Source organism: Anguilla rostrata, chromosome 18, assembly GCF_018555375.3.
Source record: "Anguilla rostrata isolate EN2019 chromosome 18, ASM1855537v3, whole genome shotgun sequence".
Taxonomy (NCBI): domain Eukaryota; kingdom Metazoa; phylum Chordata; class Actinopteri; order Anguilliformes; family Anguillidae; genus Anguilla; species Anguilla rostrata.
In genome coordinates, this window is record NC_057950.1 from 12,977,960 (window position 1) to 13,000,491 (window position 22,532).

Genomic DNA, 22,532 nt, shown 5'->3' on the forward strand with positions numbered 1-22,532 from the left:
TGAATGAAGAGAGTAAGACTGGCCTTGCGTGGGTGGTGACCTTTCCTTCTCCTGAGCTGTATACAGGACTGTGGGCTGCTCTCCTTCTTCCTCTCCCTCTTTCCCTCACACCTGCTGTGCACGTATCTGTCCTACAGTTTCATCTGTGAAACGTCTCCTGTCTCCTGTGCACTCTATAAACCAGTTTAGGAGTGTTTCCCATGCGTACCCGCCTGTCACAATTATGAAACTAATGCATGCATGTGCACTGCGTCTTTGTATGATAAATGTCTGCTTTTTTGAGTGAAATGAAAACCTTGGTTTCCTCTAAATGTGTTACTTTCATCTTTGTAGAAGACATGCACAGGAAAAGATAAGAGGCAACAGACGTCGATGTCATGCATCAGATGCCTGGGCTATTTGCTTTGATCCCCATTCTGGCCTGTACACTATCTAATAAACTCTGCTTCAAGGCAATAAAAGTCCCTTTTAGGTCTTGTCAAACATGTCAGCCACAGATCTACATGTGCTGGATGACCCCCTCCCCCTCCACCTCCCCCCCCCGAACCCCCTGAGAAGGGCGCGTGAAGTTCTGCGGGCTCCAGGTGTTCTCACGGCGCATCCGTACCGGTCTTGAAGCTGAGGTTCTCGCGGATCTCCTCGTGGTCACATGGGTGGGTGAAGTCAAAGATGCTGTGCCCCGTCATCTCCACCTGCACAGGCGAAACACAGGCGCTCATTACGCCAGCAAGGGCAAAAAGCAGCGACGTCAAGCAGTTCAAGCAAAGCGCAAGCTTGAATTAACAAGAGCGACCATGAGCAAGACCATCACTGCGGTTTTAAAAAGGGAAGTTCAACGGCTGCACAAAAAGCAACTAAAACCAGCAACATGTATTTTAAATATTTGGAGATACATATGTTGGTATTCTTAATTCGTAATTTTTGTTACAGTGGAAGGCATTACTGATATGATAACATATTTTGCACTAATGATATCAAGGCATAACACTGACTGCAATAAGAAACCGGAATTCGAAATAGAATATACAGTCATTTATATTGAAAAATGTTGGAAACAATAAAGAATTCTATTGCAAAATATACAAATCATTGTCACTTTCTGTCTCAGTGGGATATATGTGAATTTAATCAAACCATGTATTATAAAGCAAAAGTGACAAAATTGTGGATTGGACTGGATTGGAATACATACTTTGTTTTCGATCATTCAATATATAGAACTTTCATAGCACAATATATCGCATTTTTCTATATATGGCAATATTTTAATTCCATAAAGGATAACGATACATAGAAAAACTGAGTGTTTTGTACTGCGTGTTTTATTTTCACTTACACAAAGTGAAAGTTCACAAGTTCGCAATAGGTTTCTTTACATTTCATTAGATGGTGTCTGAACTTCGGCATCAAAACATCAAATAAAGAGCATATGGGTTCAGTGTGTTTTGTAATCTCTGTGAGGAAGGGTGCATTTAACTTTTATTTTGCTGTTTAAATTTTGCTGTGATCTAAGACGAGCTCACACAAGCAAGGGGTAAAAAGGTCTGTAGTATGATTAAAATTCATGCTGGTTTTTCCCTTTTCAGCCTGTTGGCTTTCTCTGAATGTGGGGGGTGGGGTGGGGGTTGGGAGCAGACAGTTTTCTGCACACACCTGTGTCAGACCCATGAATTTATTGATGTTCTCAGACAGGAAGATTATGTCCCCGTCGGTTGTTACCACAGTGACAAAGCCCTCCAGAGACTTGAGGTAAAGGCTGTCCATCTGTCTGTCCTCCTCTGTATCGTTGTCAGGACAACCTGTGACATCAAGATGCATAAATGTGAATGTCCTTATTACAGTCAAACAATAGCCAAAAATACAATCACTGTGCGCAAATGTGCGTGAGGTAAAAATACAGAAAGGGGAAAATTGAAAATTGCTTACATCTGTGAAAATTTGTGTCCTGAAAATTTGTGTCCTGTTTTTCATGCACTGTATCGTGCATTGTGTGGAAGAGAGAGAGAAAGTGAAAGGCATAAAGTTGCTGAGCTGTTTAATATGTGTTTGTGTTTTCGGTATTTGTGTGCATCTGTGGTAAAGGATGTGAAACTGTGTGTGTATGTGTGTGTGTCTGTGTGTGTGTGTGTGTGTTTTTATGTGTGTGTGTGTGTGTGTGTGTGCATGTGTGTGTCCAGCTTGTTTTGCTCCTTGAAGTTCTGGCTCAGACCCAACGCAAACCAGAAGGACCCCATCCTGCTACTCTAAACCCTCCCAAACTCCATGACCTTCCGCCTTTGGTTCCTTCCCCAACACACACACACACACACACACACACACACAGTCTCCTATATTCCATACATGGAAATCAACGCATCATACCCGGAGACAGTGAATTGAATTGCTGGTTTTAATTTAATTTAGAGGAGGGATAAAATGATACAGGGAAACTGAGAAATAAGAAAAGAGAGGAAAAGGAATACTAAACTTAGCTCTATACTGTTAAATGGGAAGCCTGTCATTTCACCAAGAGTGTTTCCCTGAGATAAGGCCTGGAATTGAAGTTTAATGAAGTCCAGAGAGGGTGGTCTCTCTAGCCTGGAGAACAGACCTCCACCATGGGGAGGGGGGCTGCCCCTTCTCCCACTCCACCAAGAACAGTATGAAAATTACTGTATAAATAAATCATTGTTATGGTAAACTGTTCTCTTCATATTTCCTATGAAAATTTTCAGGAAACAGCATTAAAAAAGTTTTTTTTGGCATGATTTTTGGATCATGTTTCATACTCTAGTATGGGCTGTCATTATCTGTAAGGCTCTTCCATCGACAACATAGGTGGGATCCCGTGCATCATAACACATCCTGTTTGCAACAAAGAAAACAAAATGAGCTATAACTGCTTATTTAGAAAAAACTACTCACACAGAAGTACTTCACCCCTGTTCACTGTTACTCATTTGAAAAAAAAACTCATTTAATATGAAATGCTTTTTCATTGCCATGTTCATGACAAAATCTGCACTCCTTGCATAAATCTTGCTTTGAATATTAATAGGGGCAGTGCAGTGAGTGTTTCTCCTCAGGCAGTTGTTTGACCTCCCACCAGCAGATGGCAGCACTGGGCTTCTCTTTAATACTTTCCATGCCAGCGGCATATTCCACGTGATTATATCTTTTGTAAGTCGTTTTGTATAAAACGGTCTGCTGAATGAAACTGTAACACCATTGGCTTGTCAGTCAAGACCAATGCAGAGCTGAGCACCTTGCACACGTCTACCCTGAACCAATACAGGGAGAAACAATTCTCAACCAAAGCCCCGATGGTAGAGACCTGGATTTAGATCCGCCTCCGTTGGTTGGGTCAAAGACTTGATAAGGGCCTTCTGCCCTTATGACAAGCAGTGCAGGTGCTTCCCCTGTACCCAAATCCTCAGGGAGGGGACGGGGGGTGGGGGGGGGGGGCGGGGGGGGGAGGGCAAAGGGTGTTCTGTGGCGCCAGGGCTGGCCCATATTTTGGCTGCGTGGAGACGAAGAGCGCCCATCTCGCAGCAATCACCAGCATCCTACCCTGGCCTTCGTGAGCGCGCTCCACTCCCTCTCCAATCACAGAGCTGCAGAAAGGCAGATAAGCCAATCTCATGTGCCATCTCCTGCTAACGAGCTGCCGGCACACTCCCTGCCCTCTACTCCCCCGTGGCATGCTGTGCTACGCAGTCTTTACTTCCTAAATCGCGGCTCTCTCTCTCTTCCTCCGTCCCTCTCTTACACGCAGCCTCCTTAATCCTTCTCTTTTCACCATCCCTTTCTCACCTTTCCCTCTGGGGCATTTCTGCCTTCCTACATCTCGCTTTCTCTTTCTCTCTCATTACATTAAATTACATTACATTACAATGGCTTGGCAGATGTTCTTCTCAAGAGTGATGTACGGTAGTGGAGAACATCAGTGTTACTCTCAGGAATACAAAAATGCACCAAGAAGGCACAGAGGCCCATTAATAAGCAATATGTGTAATATTAACCTAACCAATAATGATTTGTATTGTAATTTTTTTTAAAAGTACCATTAGACAGATAACCAGTCTTTAGACAGGAACAACTATAACAATATTCAAATGAAAATAATAATATTATTATTATTATCATTATTGTTATTATTATTATTGTTGTTGTTGTGTTTGTCAATAATTACTATGATCATTATTTGCTAGATCTTTTGACTTGGGGACAAACCGTACTTTCAACTGTTCTTTTTATAGACCCATTCTAACAAGGACATGAGTGGAATTCGGGAACAATGGCTGGGTCCTTTGTCTGTCTTCCAAAGATCTTAATCTCACTGTGCACTGAGGAAGATTTGGGGAAGGGAGGGAAGAGGTACACCCCCTCAAATCCCACAAACACACACACACACACACACACACACACACACACACAAGCGCGCACACACACACGCACATACACACACACACACACACACACACACACACACACACACGTACACACACGTACACACACCGTGTACCAGGAAACGTGTCTAGATTCATCATTTTCTGTCAGAGCATCTTCAGGTGAATGAAATGCCCTTGAAATGCCGAAGGCATCGCAGGCTGCACCCCCCTTCTGTGTGTGGCTGCTTCCCTCCACTCCCCTTAGCTCTTAATTAATTTCTCTGATTTAATGATTTCTGATCTCAGAGGGAATTCATTAAGCAAACAATGGGACCTAAACTGGCTCACTGCTAGTCTGTGTGTAGCTTTTAGACATCAGAGACCAAACTCCACACCTGAGGCTATGTGCACAGAGACGGCAAATATTCACAGATTTGATTAAAGTCTGACAACAAATGTGACACTAACCCATTTTTTATCACATATTTACAAGATGAATGTCAAAGCTATATTACAAATGTTTCAAAGCTAGAATGCAATATGCCTCCATCTCATATCTTTAATATGTTTCAATACACTCAATTAAAGATTACTGTTTGTGATTTGTTGCTCAGAATTCAGGTAAATAAAAGAATTCATTGAGTCAAGTAAATGCAGGCATCCAAACATCACAGGCGAGTGAAACTGTATGCTTGAGATTATCAGTGAGCTGCATATAGGAGTTGGGGGGGTGAAGCATTACAATAGACTGGTCAGAGAGCGGGGCGGGGCCAGGAGTCAGGAAAGAAGAATTTGACAGAGCCAATCAGAACAGACAGCTTTCAGACAGTACATCCAACAGCATCTACACACTACCATTCGCAGACACACACGTGGAAACACACACAACCACACCAGTGAGTTTAGGGATGCCAACATTCCCTTGCCAAAACAGGGGACACAATGCAGTGAAGCATGATAAGTTGGCCAATTTCTGCATTGACAGCGGGGTGATTGTTACATTTGGCGTTTTTATATTGGATGCTATTTCATTCCAGTTATTCACAGAATTAATCACATATACGTACATTATTACATTTAGATACATTTTTGACACTCCCTAACCACACAGCAACCCAAACCGAGAAGCCAGTCCCCAGATTACTGGGACAAAAGGATGCACCATTTCAGCTGTAATACGGGACTTCTCAGTTACGAAGGGACTGTTGGCAACCCTACCCCTCCCCCGCCTATGCAGTATAAGCTTAGCGGCGGGGCGGCGCTGGGCGTTAGGGGCGCGCTTACAGGCGGAGATGAGCTTGCGTGTGCGCAGGAAGCTGATGGTGAGCCTCATGATGGAGGCCTTGTCCAGGTGGGAGCTGACGCTGTGGGCGAGGGGCAGCTGGTGCGCCAGCTCGTAGAACACCTCCGTCTCCTTGCTGCGCCGACACCGCGCCGCGTCCCGCGACTTCTCCTTCCTCCTCTCTGAGCTGCTCCTGGCAGGAAGTGAAAGCAGGGGCAGAGGTCAGGGGTCAAAGTTTTTACGCACGGGAACACTAGGGGTCAAAGTTTTGACGCATGGGAACAACTAGTGTACAGACGGTTCTTGCATTCAGAGATGACCTGTGAATCCTGTTGATTTGTTTTTTTTTGTTTTTTTGCAAATGAAATGAGATTCTACCATAGCTCACACAAGAGTAAGACAAGAATTTTGCAGATGGCTATAATACTACATCAGAAAAATGATGATGAAAGGAGGCTATATCTCAAACCACACTGATCAGTTCTCCAACTATGTTCCTTCGCCCTCACCCTATGCACAGGAATTGTTTTATAACATTAACAGGGTGCAGGGTACCTTGAGTTCTAAACATATGACTTAAATCAGATTTTCCTGCAAAACCAAAGGATTCCTCCAGGACGAGTCAGTCACCGTCACAATGCTGTGCGCACAATGCTGTGCCCACTGGCACAATCGACAGATTGAGGTCCTTTATTTAAACACTTAAAACATGCCACTGCAGAAAAAGGGGTCTGTCTGTCTCACTCTCTCTGTCGGTCGGTCCTTCTTTCTCTCCACCTCTCCATTTCACTTTTTGCCTCTCACTCAATTTTGTGACTCAAGTGGACAAACAGTACATAGGGCATTCGCAGAGGTGTTCAGCTTAACTTACCGGGAACTGTGCATAAATACACACACACATGTCTCACAAATAAAAAACTAGTTTGTAATTTTCTACTGATGGAGCTAATGCTAATTAATTAATAATAATAATAATAATAATAATAATAATAATAATAATTCAGGCCATCTGCTCTCATTTACTGGCACCTGCCAGTTCACTGTCCTACTCAGACAGGGCAGGCTAGACTTGCTGAAGGTCTCTGAAAACTGTGAGAATCACACCACCAACGTCTTAACATCACCAAATCCACTTCCTGTTTTGCTTGAGTTTCCATCCTGAAAAGCAGGCCAGTGCCTTCACACCTTCGTAGAGAGAACAGGGCCGTCGGTATCACTTCTGTACAACTGCACCTTACAAAGCCACAACTGTAAATGGCAAGATGACTGCTGAAAGTGTGAAGAACAAAAGCAGAGGGGTCTTTTGCTTTTTTCTAAACTCATCTCAAATGGAGTGACTAACCCACTCTGCTGAGTTCTCCCGAAACACCTTGCAGTTTGCCATGTATGTGTGTGTAGTGTTTGCTGGTTATTCCCCTGCGCTGATGTTTGTGTGCATTGGCGTTTTGTTCTCGGTTCTTTTAAAAACTGCTGAGGGTAGCAGCTGTGGAGGTCTGTGGTTTGTGGGCAGCCAGTTGGGGCACTGCACGTGGCACTGGGCTGGGTGAACTCTGCGTGCCCTGTGACTGTGGCTCACCACAGTGCCCTTTCCCACACAACTACTGAGAGAGAGAGCAGTGTGTGTGTGTGTGTGTGTGAGAAGGAGAGAGAGAGAGAGCAGTGTGTGTGTGTGTGTGTGTGTGTGTGCGAGAGGGAGAGAGAGAGAGAGACATAGTCAGCCGCAATTATTTGACTCTGAGTTTGGTTGTTGGTTTGGGTTCAAGAATAACAATAAAAAATAATATAAAACTGTAAAAATGAACTGTATTCACATGAGGTTGTGGTGGTACCATTCCAAAAATCTGAATGAAGATCAAGTCTTAAACACATCCACACTGACCAAAAATAAAATGCAGAATACAACAAAACAATTTAACAGTCGGGGTGTGTACAATAGAAACTTTTTTTAAATCTCATAATCGTTATCAGAATTCTAACTGCCTTTAAGAAGCATTAAACAAAGTGGGTGGGGGGGGGCAGGATCTGGGAAAAGCAGGGGCTATGTTCCTATAAACTCCACCCTGACCCAGCCTGTGGACCAGTCAGGGCCAAGACCTCCAAGAGATTTCCTTTTCACCCCCTACTCCAAACTGGGCCAATCTGACCCCCTCACACCACCCCCCCCCATGACCCTAGTGTTTTATAAACATCCCAGCATTGCGTAGGGGGCGTCTGGGCCGGAGCCAAGGCAAAAGAACCGAAAAAAAAAAAGTTCCAATCACTCTCCACAATAGACCCACATATTTGGCAACAGTGAGGATTCAACCCCCCCCCCCCTTCCTTTCTTTCTTCTTCTTTTTTTTTTTTTTTTTAAGAAAATAAATAGGTATTATACTGGTTTCCATGGGAGACGGCTTGAGGGCTAACAATGCATCAAGGAGGCCCTTTTCTAAAAATGAACCTTGGTGGACATTCTGCTTTCCTCCTCTGTGCTTCACAGGCTAAGTGGATGCAGAGGAAGAGGAAGGAATTGAGTTTATTTGTGATAAGTGAGGACCAGCGCTGGTCTGGTCCGTATTCGGCCAGCGGGACTCAGTGACCTGGCAAATGCTGCCGAAACCCCCATTTACCAAAACGGTTACTGTAACCCCTCCCAGGAAGGGTAATGGAGCTACCCCCCTATGGACACAAACAGGCTGCTTTAGGTCATCACCAGACTGCAGCCGGGCCTCAAACGTAGGACGGAGCTCCAGCGATGTCTTGACTGGGATCTCATTGTAAATTTAAGGCTCAAACAATGCCAAATCCCATAGAGCCCCACAGAGCTTCATGAAACCCCCCCCGATCCAAATGAATCCCACAGAAACCCACACTAAACATCCACTAAACCCCTCACAGCATAACCAGCAAGCCTCTCTAAGCCTACTTTCTTCATGCCCACCGCATTATCCCACATGTTCAAGGGAGGGGGAATGAGATGCGTGGCTAGAGAAATTCACACCCCCTCTAATCACTGGCCCAACACAGCGAATGGGGAGCGGTGTAATCTGGGGGGGGGGCAGATAGGGCTGTCTCCAGAAGTTTGGGCCAGGACCAGACAAGCGGGGTGCGTGGGACCGGGTGAAGACAGGCAGAGAGGGGACGTGCCGGGCTGGCACATAGTGCGGCGGTGCTGTCGTGGCACAGCGTGCGGTCAGGCGTGAGGGCCGCGAGGCCGATCGGTGCCTCCTGTGGCCATTGTTCGGCTGAAAATTCTGCTGTTGCCACAAGGCCTCCAGATAGAGGCTTCAGGGTATGAAACAATAGACATCTCGCACAGGGCTAGAGCCCCCCCCGCACTCACTGACCCCGCTCCCACTCCCCAGACATCCTGCCCCGTCTGGCATTCGAGGCAACAGTCCGGGTCTCTTCCACGCTGGAGGCTGCACGTTTGGATCTAAGGTGGGGCATTCCATTCCTATGTCTCAATAGATGCTAAAATTTACCTGGACTGTTGCCATGGACAAAAGAAAAAAAACAATCCACATAGTGCAACATGTATACTCTGTAAGCAGACACCACCACAAAAAATAGCAATGCTCTTGTCTCCAACTTAAAAGATCTGCTTTCGTCATATGGACTGTCAAGTTCACAATACAAATAGCTCTTAACCTGGTCATCAAATGATGGGCAGGAGGCCGTTTAGGAGATTAGGGTCGGACTGAGTGTCACTGCGCCGCTGCAGAGGCCCAGAGGCTCCTGGCGGTGGGTCTGACAGTCATTGTGTTCGCAGGCGATGTCACCCTCAAGGAGTGTGACCCACCAGGTGACGATCTGTCTTAGCCTAAAACAAAACGGACAGAGAGCTTGCTGCTCTTGGACAATTATGTTGCCTGCCACTGACGTGCTGAACCAGTCCAAGACAAACAGAGTGAGGGAGAGAGAGTGTGAGAGAGAGAGGGAGAGAGGGAGAGAGAAAGGTGAAAACAGCTCCTTAAAGTTGTTGAATGCTATGTCAGAGGCAGCAGTTTGTTCGTGTTTCCTCATTCCTCCAGCTAAAAACATACATCAAGGCAATCTGCAGCAGATATCAGATGGCCAAGGACTGGTTACCAGCTACAAGATCTGAATTATTCCTTATAATGCTAACCTTTTATTCAAAGGTTTAATGCCAAGAGACCCCTATTTCTGTATTGTAAAGCGCGTAAATTTCTTCGATGGGCTTTTTAAAAGAAGGAAACCCCCTTTTTCGGAAAAACGTACCAAACCTGCTGTCACCCATTTCCTGATAGAGGCCAATAATAACCAGAAGACGCAGAGCCCCCGAGGTCGCACGGCGGATAAAACGCTGCCCTGTGAAAGCAGGGGGGCTCCAGGAGAAAGTGAGCTTGATCTCCGCCGTGGATCTCAAAAGAAAATCTGAGCTATTTGTTTTGCAGGGCGCTGAAATATGTCAACATGTCAGGCTGAAACGGCAGCTATGCCAGTTTGACAAATGAGCCTTCGGCCGTGGACGTCACGCCGCGGGCTCGCTAACGAGAGCGTGCCTCCGCGGCGGCCTCCCGCGTCCTCAAGATCAGATCTCAGACAACGGAGACGCCGTTTAAATGAGTTAACTTGCTACCCCAGGGGCAACTGTCAAGCTTGCCTGCGCGCCCCAATCATTGCAGATAAAAATGCCCAAAGGGGGCTTTTGGCCTCACGTTTTGATGGGTCCTGTTTTATTTGATGATTTGTCTGAGGGGAGTAACTGTGAAAAGCCAAAAATCGCCCGTGATTAGATTATGGAAATGACACGAGAAAATACAAACTATTTGATGAGTCCAGGCAATGGCGTGATACAAAATAATGTCCGATCCTGTACTGGGATTCAACAAAAACGCGCTGAAATCATTGAAGGGAAACTTCTGCTATCCCCAGTGAACACGTCACAAGCAAGAGTTACGGAAAAAAAATAACGAAGAAAACCAGAACCAGAAAAAACCAGATACTCACTGTGACCTGGATGCAGGTGAGAAAAGTTCATTAACATATGCACACACACACCCACCCGCATAGGCAAACATGCATGTGCGTGCGCATACATACACACATGCGCTTGAGCCCTCAACGGTTTAGTTCCATTTGAGTCAAAACATCACTCAGCCTAGTGACACCTGGAGAAGGTTGGCCATCTACCACGCTCCCTAAAATAGGCCCTGCACCCCAGTGGGAGCCTTTCCAGCAATCTGCTGGATGGGTGCCTCATGAACAGGACCTCCACAATAAGGGCATGCTTCCCCAACCCTGACCAGTGGCACAAGCCAGCACTGGCCGCTCCCCCCGCCCAAGACCCCTCCCACCAACAAGAATGCTGGCCTATCCCATCTGTGGATGGTCGGCTCTAGGCTGTGCTGATTGCCCCGCCCCCACACTGACCCCAGTGACCTGGGTCAGCAGGCAGGTTGATAAGGACTCCACCCAACCCGCCTCTCGCGCCACACCATCCATTCCTGACGAGTCACATTCCTTAAACGAAAGGCCGTGATGGTGCACAGGTCTGGCAGGCGATGGGCTGGTCCTGCTGGTGTTTCCGTATCAACAAGGCATAACCAACCGGTGCTGGGACGATACAAGCTTCATACATCCCATCGTGCGTGCTGCTTCCCATCCCTCCCCCACAGCACTGCTCAGCTACATGGGCCTGACACCCCTACTCCGGGGGGTGGGAGTGTTAATTCTCTACCTGGTCTCTGATACCCCCACTCTGGGGGGTGGGAGGGTTCATTTTCTGCCTGATCTCTGTGGGGCAGCAGCCTTTGGCATGAGGGCCCATGATGCAGTGCAGATGACGAGCCCCTGCTGCTGGTGAGGGTACGCCGGGTGCCCGTGAACCCCTGCCAGGCGGAGCACACGCTCCAGAGGAACAGCAGGTGGACATGGATCAGAGCCAAAGACAAGCTCCAGGCATTCCAAAGTATCTGGTGCTGTCCGGAGGCCAAGCACACACATATATGAATATACACATACACAAACACAAACATGTACACAAATATACACAACATAGACACCTGTACACACACACACACACACACACGACATACAGCATATTTTCTTTCCTGAAGGTTCTGCCCATAAAATCTCTTCAATCTCTGTAACTGCTGGGCCTCCCGACCCTTCGCAGCCATCAGAGCCTGCTTTAGCACAACAATGTCATGAGGAATGTAGGATAACAGGCGAGCTGGAGGCAGGGGGCGCTGCTGTCTGCATTCAGTCAGGAAACCAGTGGAACCCCACTGTACCTAAAAAGTGACCCACTTGAGCAGGTGAGTCAGGGGATCATGTGATCAGGGATCCAGGTGGATTGTGGCAGCGTGTGACCAGTACAATGTCTCATCCGAAAGATGGCATCTCCTACGGGACAGTGTCCCCTTCACTGCACTGGCACATTGGGGTTTATTCAACCAGAGGGAAGATTGCCTCCCTGCTGGTCCTCCAACACCACTTCCAGCATTAACTTAGTTTTCCCAGGAGGTCTCCAATCCAAGCACTAGCCAAGGCCACACTTGCTTATCTTCAGCTGTTGAGCAGGATCAGGGCGCATTGTAGAATGGCTGCTGGCTTCAATGAAGATATGATGCAGCCACATATATTCTGTTTAGTTTAAGCTAATACCCCCACTCATTTACCCACATTTTGCATTCATACATCACAGCTGTGACTCATTACTTTTCCACAAAACGACCGGACATGCTTGCACTTGATTGGGGATGGAACGCGTTGAAGATTAGGCTACAAACTGCAACGGACGTTTTCACATCGTGCGCTGTGTTGATGTAGGAGGCGAACTGAGGAAAGCGTTTCACGCTCAATTTTTGCGCTGACTGTGAATCCGCTGCGGTCCATGACGTGGATTCCTCTCCTTTTCTGGGCCTGTCATCTTTGTGGTTCCCCTAAAGCTCTGCAAAGCTTTGCGTGCGTGGAAATGAAACAGATTTTGTGCCTTGCTTTGCAAACGGTGTTCTTATGATCTGGTGCGACAGGAACGTGAGATCAAATTCCCTACCTGCCAGTCTGTGTGCCATTTCCCAGAAAGAGCAGTTCCTACTTCTCTGTGAAACTGTACCATAAAATACAACATGGAACACAAAAGAGACTTGAAGAGACCTCACAGGAGGAAAACCATTTGGGCGTTAGGACGTTAGGAAAACTCTTCCATAAATCAGTGGAAATGAGATGACAGCAAAACAATGCACGGGAAACAATTAAACCAGTGGCAAACAAATGCGGAAAATGCAGTTTGCAGATGCAGAAAGACTGGTGAGGTGGCATGCGTCAAGCGCAGCATGCATTGACTTTATCCCCACAACTGCCATTTTGCATTCAGGCACGCTGAGAGAAAGGGATAGGATGACGGATATCTCAGGAAGAAGAAGGACAAAACCAGAGGAAGGTCCTTCTCCCACAAGCATCCTAGGACATCTAACCCCATCGATCTTTCAGCAAATAAATGCCGCAGGTTAGTCCAGGAGGCAAGTTGATTGACAGGTGTCAATCCTGTCTGGGGAAAGCTGACTGATGGGTGCAAATCCCTCGGCCGGGAAACTAGGTTGACTAGATTGATGAGGCTGAGGAAGGCCCAGTGGAACAGCCAAAAGGCAGAGAGGGTTGGAGCAGCGCATTGTTGGTGGAGACACCACTTGGACGGCCCCCTCTGTCCTGAGTGACAGCTCTGCTGGCCCTCAGGCTAAAGCGCCTCCCTGCCTTCCACTCCATTGCTCTCGCTGTTTGTTTTTGATTAAAAGTGCCAATCAGTCAGCGCTGAGGTCGGGACGGGGAGCGTGTGGGGCGGCCCCGGGGCGAGCGGGCGATGGGAGGGGTTGGGCGCGCGGCTGGATCTCCCGGGGCTCAGGTGCAGAGTGTCTGAAGCAGGCGGGCAGGCCACGGGCGAGTCTCCAGTCACGTCAGGTAGCTATTCTCATAACGAGCAGAGCGGCGCTTAGCAAACACAATAGACAGACTCCTGCGCTGCCGCATGCTGCCCTCGAGGCCAGCACCGGTTCGTGGCCTAAATTAAGTGTGTGTGTGTGTGTGTGTGTGTGTGTGTGGGGGGGCGCAGGTGTGGTGCTGTGGGCAGGTGTGGGAGCACCAAACCAACAGGGAAGGATGGAAACGTGCCACCTGCCCTGTACGCACACACGCAACTGTTGTGACTCAAAGATTTCAGAGATAAGCAGGCAAAACAATCACCTGATCGGATTATGGACACTCGCCCCCAGAAAAGGCTGACAGAGCCACACTCTCACACACAGGCTGTCTCTCTTTCCTGCTTTCTCTTCCTCTGTCTCTCTTTTGGGCCACCTCTCTCTTTTGCTCTCTTGCTCTCCCTCTCTCCCTGTCAGCCAGGCTATTTCCCAAAAGAGCGCAAACATCTTCCAGGCAAACAGAGCCTCCATTCACAGCCCAGCTTCAAATGCACTCCAGCTTCGCAGGCAACGTGGCGAGAACGGAGACCGCAGCGCTCGCTGAAGCCGAGGTGAAGCTTTCCGTGCGCTCGCCTGTGAGACGGAAAACGCCGCAGTTCAGCTTCTGCTCAACTTTCCCCCAAATGTCTGTACACCATGTACAGCAACAACTCCACCCACCTCCATGTTCAGGCTTTCTACTTAATTACCCAGCGGGGAATAACATGAAACAAGTTTATTTAGAGCCCAGAGTCAGGTGCCATTTCCATTCCTTCCATTAGAAATAGGGGAGTCCATTAGCCTGCCTCACTCACCCCTCCCCTCATTAGAATCCACAACTCATCACAATTACCCCCCTAAACGCCACTCACAATTCATTTTCTGAATTTTCATATCCAGCTTTTCAACTTTCTCCCAATATGGAATAACCATTCAAAATGAATAGGTCTGGCCCATAATTGCAATGTCCAGACCAGATAATGTTCTCCAAATCAGCCCCCTTGTATCTTTTTTCTTGGTAGCTCTCCAGTTAAGTTTTGCAGCCACTTAGCTAATGCACAGCACACTGAGACAGGGGTTACCCTGCCAACCAATATCCTCCCTCCTAATAACACCCTTCTCTGTCCCCATCGCCAGAGTAGGGATTCTGTACCTAGCCACAGGGACACATACCTGCATTAAAATCCAGTAAGCGGAGTTGGATGCACCATCCAGTGCCCCACAACACTCACATATACCTAACTACACAAAATAAACACTGACTGACGGACCGCAGGCAATGAAACTAAATGCAGTTTCTCCTAATGAGCAGAAAAACCCCTTCTGGAAGGAATACCCAATCAAAAGGAATATGTCAAAATAAAGACAGATAGTTAAACATGTACTGCGATTTTCACACACTAGACTCTGGAGTATACAGAGAATGGCATGATAAAGAAAAAACATCCGGTGAGCAGACTGTTCTGTGGCTGAAAACACGTTGTTAATGAGAAAGGTCAGCCAAGAATAGGCAGGCTCATTTGAAGTACAATACAGGCCACAACGGCTCAAATAACCGCTGTTTACAACAGTGGTGTGCAGAAGGGCATCTCTGACTGTACGTCGTGTCCAACCCTGAAGCAGACGGGCACCAGCTGCAGAAGACCACAGCAGGTTCCTCTCCTGGTACAGGAAAGGAACGGGAAATGAAGCTGCAGTGGCCACACGATCGCCAAAACTGGACGACTGAAGATTCGAAAAAAGGCGCCTGTGACATGCAGATGGTGGAGTCAGAATTTAGCAAAAACAGAATGAATCCATGGATCCATCCTGCCCTGTGCCAACAATGTAGGCTGCTGCTGGTGGTGGTGTACTGGTGTGGAAAATGTCTTCTTGGCACACATTAGGCCCCTTAATACCAACTGAGCATCATTTGAATGCCACAGCATATTTAAGCATTGTTGCTGACCACGTGCATCCCTTTATGGCCACAGTCCACACTTTTTTTCCAAATGGATGCTACCAGCAGGATAATGCACGTGTCACAAAGCACGTATCATCTCAAGCTGATTCCACAAACATGACAGTTTACTCCAATGGCCTGCACAGTTCCCAGATCACAATCCAACAGAGCACTAATAAGAGGGATGAGGTTGAACGGGGGTTCACAGCATGAACGTGTGGCCAAAACAATCTGCAGGAACTGCGTAATGCTATAGAGTCAGCCTGGACCAAAACTCCTGATTAAATGTTTCCAGCACCTTTGTCGAGTTCATGCCACAAAGAATTCAGGATGTTCAGGAGGCAAAGGAGGGTCATACCTGGTACTAGACATATGTACCTAATAAAGTGGCCACTGAGTGTATATAGTAAGCATATAGAAAATGTGTACATACACTACATTTCCAAAAGTATGTGGACACCAGGAACATCACAACCATACTGTAGGTACTTGTTGAATATCTCATTCCAAAACCATGAGCATTTATCTGGAGTTGGACTCCCTTTGCTGCTGTAACAGCCTCCACTCTTCTGGGAAGGCTTTCCACCAGATTTTGGAACATGGCTGAGGGGATTTGGGTATTCCATTCAGCCACAAGAGCATTAGTGAGGTTGGGCACGGATGTTGGGCGTAAGGCCTGGCTTGCAGTCGGGATTGCACTTCATCCCAAAGGTGTTTGATGGAGTAGAGTTCAGGGCTCTGTACAGGCCAGTCAGGTTCTTCCCCACCAAACTCAGCAAAACATTTCTTTATAGACCTTGTTTTGTGCATGAGGGCATTGTCATGCTGAAACAAGAAAGGGCCTTCCCCAAACTGTTGCCACAAAGTTGGAAGCGCACAATTCTCTAGAAAGCCGGTGTATGCTGTAGCATTACGCTTTGCCTTCACTGGAACAAAGGGGCCAAGGCCAAACCATGAAAAACAGCCCCAGACCATTATTCCTCTTACACCAAACTTTACAGTTGGCACTATTTGGGCCAGTGTCATTGGCACTATGCATTCCGCCAAAGCCAGTTTGTCAGACTGCCAGATAGTGAAGTGTGATCCATCACTCCAGAGAACACATTTCCAGAGTCCAACGGCGGTGTGCTTTACACCACTCCAGCCGACACTTGGCATTGCGCATGGTGATCTTAGGCTTCTTTACGGCTGCTCGGCCGTGGAATCCCATTTCATGAAGCTCTTGACGAACAGTTCTTGTGCTGACCTTGTTTCCAGAGGTAGTTTGGAGCTCTAGTGAGTGTTTCACTTGCAACCGAGGACAGATGATTTTTACACGTCACACGCTTCAGCACTCTGCGGTCCTGTTCTGTGAGTTTGTGTGGCCTACCGCTTCGCGACTGAGCTGTTGTTGCTCCTACTCCCACTTGTTTCCACTTCAAAATAACAGCCCTTACAGTTGACTGGAGCAGCTCTAGCAGTGCAGAAATTCAATAAACTAACTGGCTGGAAAGAAGGTATCCTATGACAGCGCCACGTTGAAAGTCACTTTAGCCCTTTATTACGAGCCATTCTACCACCAATGTTTGTCAATGGAGATTGCAAGGCTGTATGCTTGGTTTTATGCACCTGTTAACAATAGGTGTGGCTGACATAGTCAAAACCACTAAGTAGAAGGGGTGTCCACATACTTTTGGAAATGTAATGTATGTGTTACAATTTGTGCATTTCCATTACATGTAAATAACAATCAACGCATGTGTCACAGTCTATGTAGCACAGTGTTTTAACATATGCATTTATTCTGAAGAGGGGTTAGGGACTGGCTTGAATTGGGGTTTTTCTCGACGCCCCAATGGCCCACAGTCTCCTCCCTTCCTTGCTTACCGGCCGGCTTCCTGTTGCTTCTGTGTCTCGCTGAACACAAACAGCGAACAATAAGCAGCTAATCTCTGATCCTGTGGAACAGCGTGTCCCGACGCACGCAAACAAACAGCGCTAACGGGACAGCGCTCTGAGTCATCCCGGGCAAGGAGACGGACCTTTCAGACGATGCGCTCGCAGCACTGTGCCAAGCTACGTCAATCCCAAACCGCCCCCCCCCCCCCCTCCCCCTTCCCCGCAGCTCGCTCCTGATCCACCAGAGATCCAGAGTGTCCTGTCTACCTGGTGCGCAAACGTCACCCCCAGCCCAACGACGGTCACCCTGAGTGCCTGGATCTGCATGGACTTGCTCAAGAGCAGAGCGGCCACTGACCAGAGGGCAGCAAACTGACTGAGACAGAGTGGAGAACAAACCCATTATCAAAGCATCTGGAAGCACGGCGGGACATTTTAGAACACACAATACACAAACACACACACAAACGCACACACACATACGCACACACACACACACACACATAGCTCCGTCTCCACAGCCGTGTGCAGTGATGGGGCAGCATCTCTTTTACGAGCGCACGGGAGCAGGTCTGCCAGAGAGGGGGACACTGGAGAGGTCGGCGGGAACATGCTCCCATCCACGTAAACACCGTTGCCATGCCGACACCTTCTGTAGCGTGCCACAGGGGACGGGGGTGGCCGAGCGGGTCGGCGCTGCTCAGAGGGACAGGAAGTGGAGAGGACACGGTCACATGCCGCAGAGACAACAGGGCACCGAGGGTCACTCAGAGTGACTCACCCTCTCCCCACAGGACTCCCCGGCCCTCTCCTCTTATCGCTCTCCTTCTCACTCACTCTATTCCTTTCCTCGACCCTTTCTCTGTCTCGAATGTCACTTCACTTCATTTAAACTGTTTTTTATTATTGTGTTCTATCTTCATTATCTGTTCTGTGTCCTTCTGCAAAAAGAGCTGTCATGGTTTAATGGTTTAAACAGAGGGGAAGTAAAAGTATTGCTTCTCACTTCTACTCTCACTTTCTCAGCTTTTCATCAAGTCTCCTCATCTCTCCGTTCACCTCTTGTCATTTCTCCTCCTTATATTCCCTCTTTTCTTTATGCTCATTTCTCATCATGTGTTCCTCAATGAATCCCCTCTGCTTTTCTCTTTTTGCTCCCCCTCTCCTCGTCTTTTCCTCCCCTGCATTCTTCTTTTCGCCCCTTCGTCATTTCTCCCCCTCTCCTTAGTGGAATTCTGTTTCCTCTCCATCTTGTTTCCCTCCAACTTTCCTCTCCATCCCCTCTTCCTGCTTTAGCAATGACCCTCCGGTCAGCGGCCTTCACGCGGAACAGAAGAGCGTCAGCATCCGCCCGAAAAACAATTAATCGCAGAAATGTAAATATGATGTACCGTACATTTGATACTGGAAGGAGCAGGAGAGAGACGCTTTCCAGCCCCGCTCATTGTAAGTCACTGAGGGTGCACGGGTAACATTTGCAGGTGGCTGGTCTGTGACCGACCGATGCCGGCCCGACGCAGAATACCAAACAGGACCTCGTTTGACAGAGCACGATCGCAGATTCGCGAAGTGAGAAGGAGAGAGAGAGAGAGGGAGAGAGGGAGGGAGAGAGAGGAAGGGAGGGGAAGAGGAAGTCCACTGTTTGGTCTTCATTTAGTGTTTTCCCACTCTCTGCGCTGAGCAGCAGTGAATGAAAGAGGGGCTTAAAGTCAGCTCCTTAAGGGGTGCAGACTGGCACAGGGGAACATAAGAGAGCAGAGCTTAATTAGAGCCACGCTACGTCCTGCAGCAAGGGCCTCAGACAGGCTGCCAGGCCCGCCTCGGTGTCCCCCCCCCCCCCCAAATGTCCGTCACCTAAGCCCCCCACCCCGGAGAAAGGGTCACACCGCTGCCCCACCTGACCGCGGGTCAGTAGTGAACCGCTGGGGCAGAAACCGGTACCCCACCGCTACCAAGAAACACGAAAGTGAATGGGAATCGTGGTTACCATGACAGCCTTTTTAATTATTATGCTGAATTGCTCTCCACAAACACAAATATGAACTGACAAATTTCATATTGTAATTATGCAACTCAAGTCCTTCCTCTTTCCTTTAAATGCATTTTAGAACACATAAAAAGCATTTAAAGGAAAGCGCTGACTGGTGCACTGACAGTGTGCTACACACTGCAGTATCTGATAAGCTGGCTATGCTGATAAGGGCAGTGATTTCAGCTTTGAATATGAGGCACCCAATGGGGGCAGACCGTTGCGTAATGGGGGTGGTGGAGGGAGACCCCTGTGATGTGAGGTGGGGGGGGGGGTTTGGGAATGGATGTTGCACAATGGTGCGCTGGGGGGAAGTGGAGCGGTCATTTTGCAGGAAGTGTTGGGAGACAGCGTTCTGTGGGGAAGCAAGAGTAGGGGGATGTGACCAGGCGCTCTGGCCAAGTTAAACACCCCAGTGAGAAGAGGAGAGAGAGAGAACGAGAGAGAGAGAGAGAGAGAGAGAGAGAGAGAGAGAAACTGTTCCCAGAGCCTGATTTAAGCCTGATTCAAGTGGACGCAGAAGCCTGCATTTTCGGCCTCTCTTGAGGCTTTGTCACAATAAATAATAATCTTCAGTTTCAAGAAGTCAAGCAGCTGGGTAGGACAGGGCACTCCTGTCTCTTAAAACTCCCATAACACATTCACAGAAACCAAACCCTCACGAACAATACGGTCCAATAACAGCGACTGCCCAAGCCTGCCTAGCAGAAAGAGGCAGCGGTGTACTGAGAGAGAGAGACAGAGAGAAAGAGAGAGAGAGAGAGAGAGAGAGAGTGAGATAATCAGAGATTAGTGGGGAACAATTCATTATCTACGAGTGTGTAAAGGCTGAACTTTGACTGCGCCCTGCTGCGGCAGAGGGGCTGAGAGCACAGATCAGGATTCCTGCAGCCCGAAGGCTCAGACCTGTCGCTGCTCGCTCTGGCTGCTCTTTCCTCATTCGCACAGGCCTGCGAACGGCCAGCAGACAGAAGAGCCCTCAGCTCCGGCTCCCCTCTATTTTTTTTCTCAGCTGGTTTCCTGTCAATTCATTTGATTCTCACGGTGGCAAACAGCAAGACGAAGGTTCAGTGAAGCGCTTTTCCTGTCCCTCGATCACTGTTCCGACAGACCAGGTCACATTGTGATTTCTGCAACGGTCTGGCCCATTTGCTTCCAGAGCCCGACTCACTGCATTATCAGGGCAGTCGGTGGAGTGTGGTGAACAGGAATTGGAGTGTTCAGCTTTCTCTTTTTTTTTGCAAATTGCCATTTTGCCCTGGCTGGCTGTGCCATCAGGCAGAGATGTAATAATAAAACGGTCCTTTCAGGAGCAGAACTGGAAGAGCAGACAGAGGCCCTGAAGACTGAATACAAGGTGCCGAGGTGAATTTCACGTATCAGGTTCTCTCTTCAAATGCTTCAGGTCAGAGAAACCAAGCAGCTGCCCAGGGAGTAGCAGGGCGCTCCGTGGACCTGGCAGCAGGCCCGTCAACAGCCCACTGAACCGCTGAGCTGACAGCGCAGGCCCTTTCTCTCTCAAACGACTCGCTCCCGCAGAAGACCGAAAAGCGCTGAACAGGCCACAGAGGGGCGAAGAACGGGCGCACAGAAAGATGACGTAACCTCGAAAACGCGGAGCGGCTAACAGGAGGAGAAAGGGCCTATCGCAACGCAACGGTGCCGTCAAAAGTGTGAGCATAAAGAAGAATCCAATCAGAAGAGCTCCAGAGGTTACGATCGGACACGATCGCTGCTGTGGACGAAAGCCCACTGACCTTCGACCCCCTGACTTCTCACCGTCTCTGCCTGGTTGACTGATTTACAGCGGCGGCTTAATATTTGAAAACTCCCGCACTGACGCGTCTTCAGCCTCTGATTGATAAAGTACAAAAGTAAAAAAATATTTGTCATGGGACGTCTCCAGACTACCTTTCACCCCCTTTCACCAGTACGTCACAACACGTTCATCAAAGAGGGGGCCAGGCCTGACACACGGGGGGATGACAGCAGGAGAGGTAAATTAAGACATCAGTCAGCTGCAGGCTGGTGAAAGATGGATTAGGAGGGTAATTTACCTGCGGCTTTCTCACCTGTGCATGATGGTAGCGGGGGGGGGAGCACTCGCCGTCGTTGGCCCGAGCAGAGCGCCGTGACGGCTCAAACCGACAGCTGGAGCCCCGCGCGCGCAAAACAGGCGACAATTTCCAACTGCCGCAGTTCACCCATTACAAAAAACCACGTGTGAATTTAACATTTTAATAGGATAGTTTAAAAGAAAATGTCCCATGTGAACTGGCCATTTTTACACGCGATTGGCTTTTTTCACACGTGAATGAAAATTTCCACGTGTGAAAAGAAAATTGATCACTTGCATCTTCACATTTTTGCATGTGACTGACTTTTTAAAATGTGAACAACAATTTCCACACGTGAAAACAAAACATGGGACTTGAAATAGCAGAGGTTACATTTTTCTGCTCTTATCTTAAGTGGGAGCATTTTTTTTTTGGGCGTCCACATGTGGTGAACAGGTGAGGAACCTGGAACGTATTACACACATGCACATTCACAATCATACACACACACAATCATGCACACACTCACATGCACAAAAAAACACTTTTGGTGACCCACACCAGGTGTCCACTAAGGAAAAACTTTCAATCATGCCTCAGCTTATTAAACACTTTAACACAGTCACATACACACACCCAGTAATGCCAAGGTTCTGTAGGTCACACCGTTGTTTCAATGGTGTTGAATGTTGTACTTAAGCTAGGTGCAAGGCCCTGTCAATCACTTAAAGCTACCATCACAATTCCATTCAATGTCACAGCAAAGATTCGACCAGCACAGTCTAACGTCTTCTAAAAAGGCTTGATTCTCTATGGACAAAATGTTGAAAAGCAGATCTCTGAAAACTGGGATAGGGAGCACCTGCAGACCATAAACCATCTAGAATGATTTAGCCACCATTGCGGTTTACATGTACTGCATGACATAATGACTGCAAAAAAATGGTTGAGGTTCAGTGAAATCCATGCAAGCCAGCGGTAGTTACAACAGCAAGGCTAACATCCTCCCCAACATTTCTTAGGATCACTGAAATTAACCCCGTCTGCCTACTAAGACAGATGTACACACACAT

General features: G+C 47.9%; 1 protein-coding gene across 2 annotated transcripts in view; it reads right to left on the reverse strand.

The window, feature by feature from the left end:
* epas1b (endothelial PAS domain protein 1b) overlaps window positions 1-22,532 on the reverse strand; it is a 39,376-nt gene that overhangs the window by 14,006 nt on the left and 2,838 nt on the right. For both annotated transcript variants that reach the window (XM_064318205.1, XM_064318204.1), the window contains exons 2-4: window positions 5,655-5,845; window positions 1,654-1,799; window positions 608-692 (exon numbers count right to left, since the gene is read on the reverse strand). In XM_064318205.1, coding sequence (XP_064174275.1) covers window positions 608-692; window positions 1,654-1,799; window positions 5,655-5,845 — 422 coding nt within the window. The remainder of the gene's footprint in view (window positions 1-607; window positions 693-1,653; window positions 1,800-5,654; window positions 5,846-22,532) is intronic.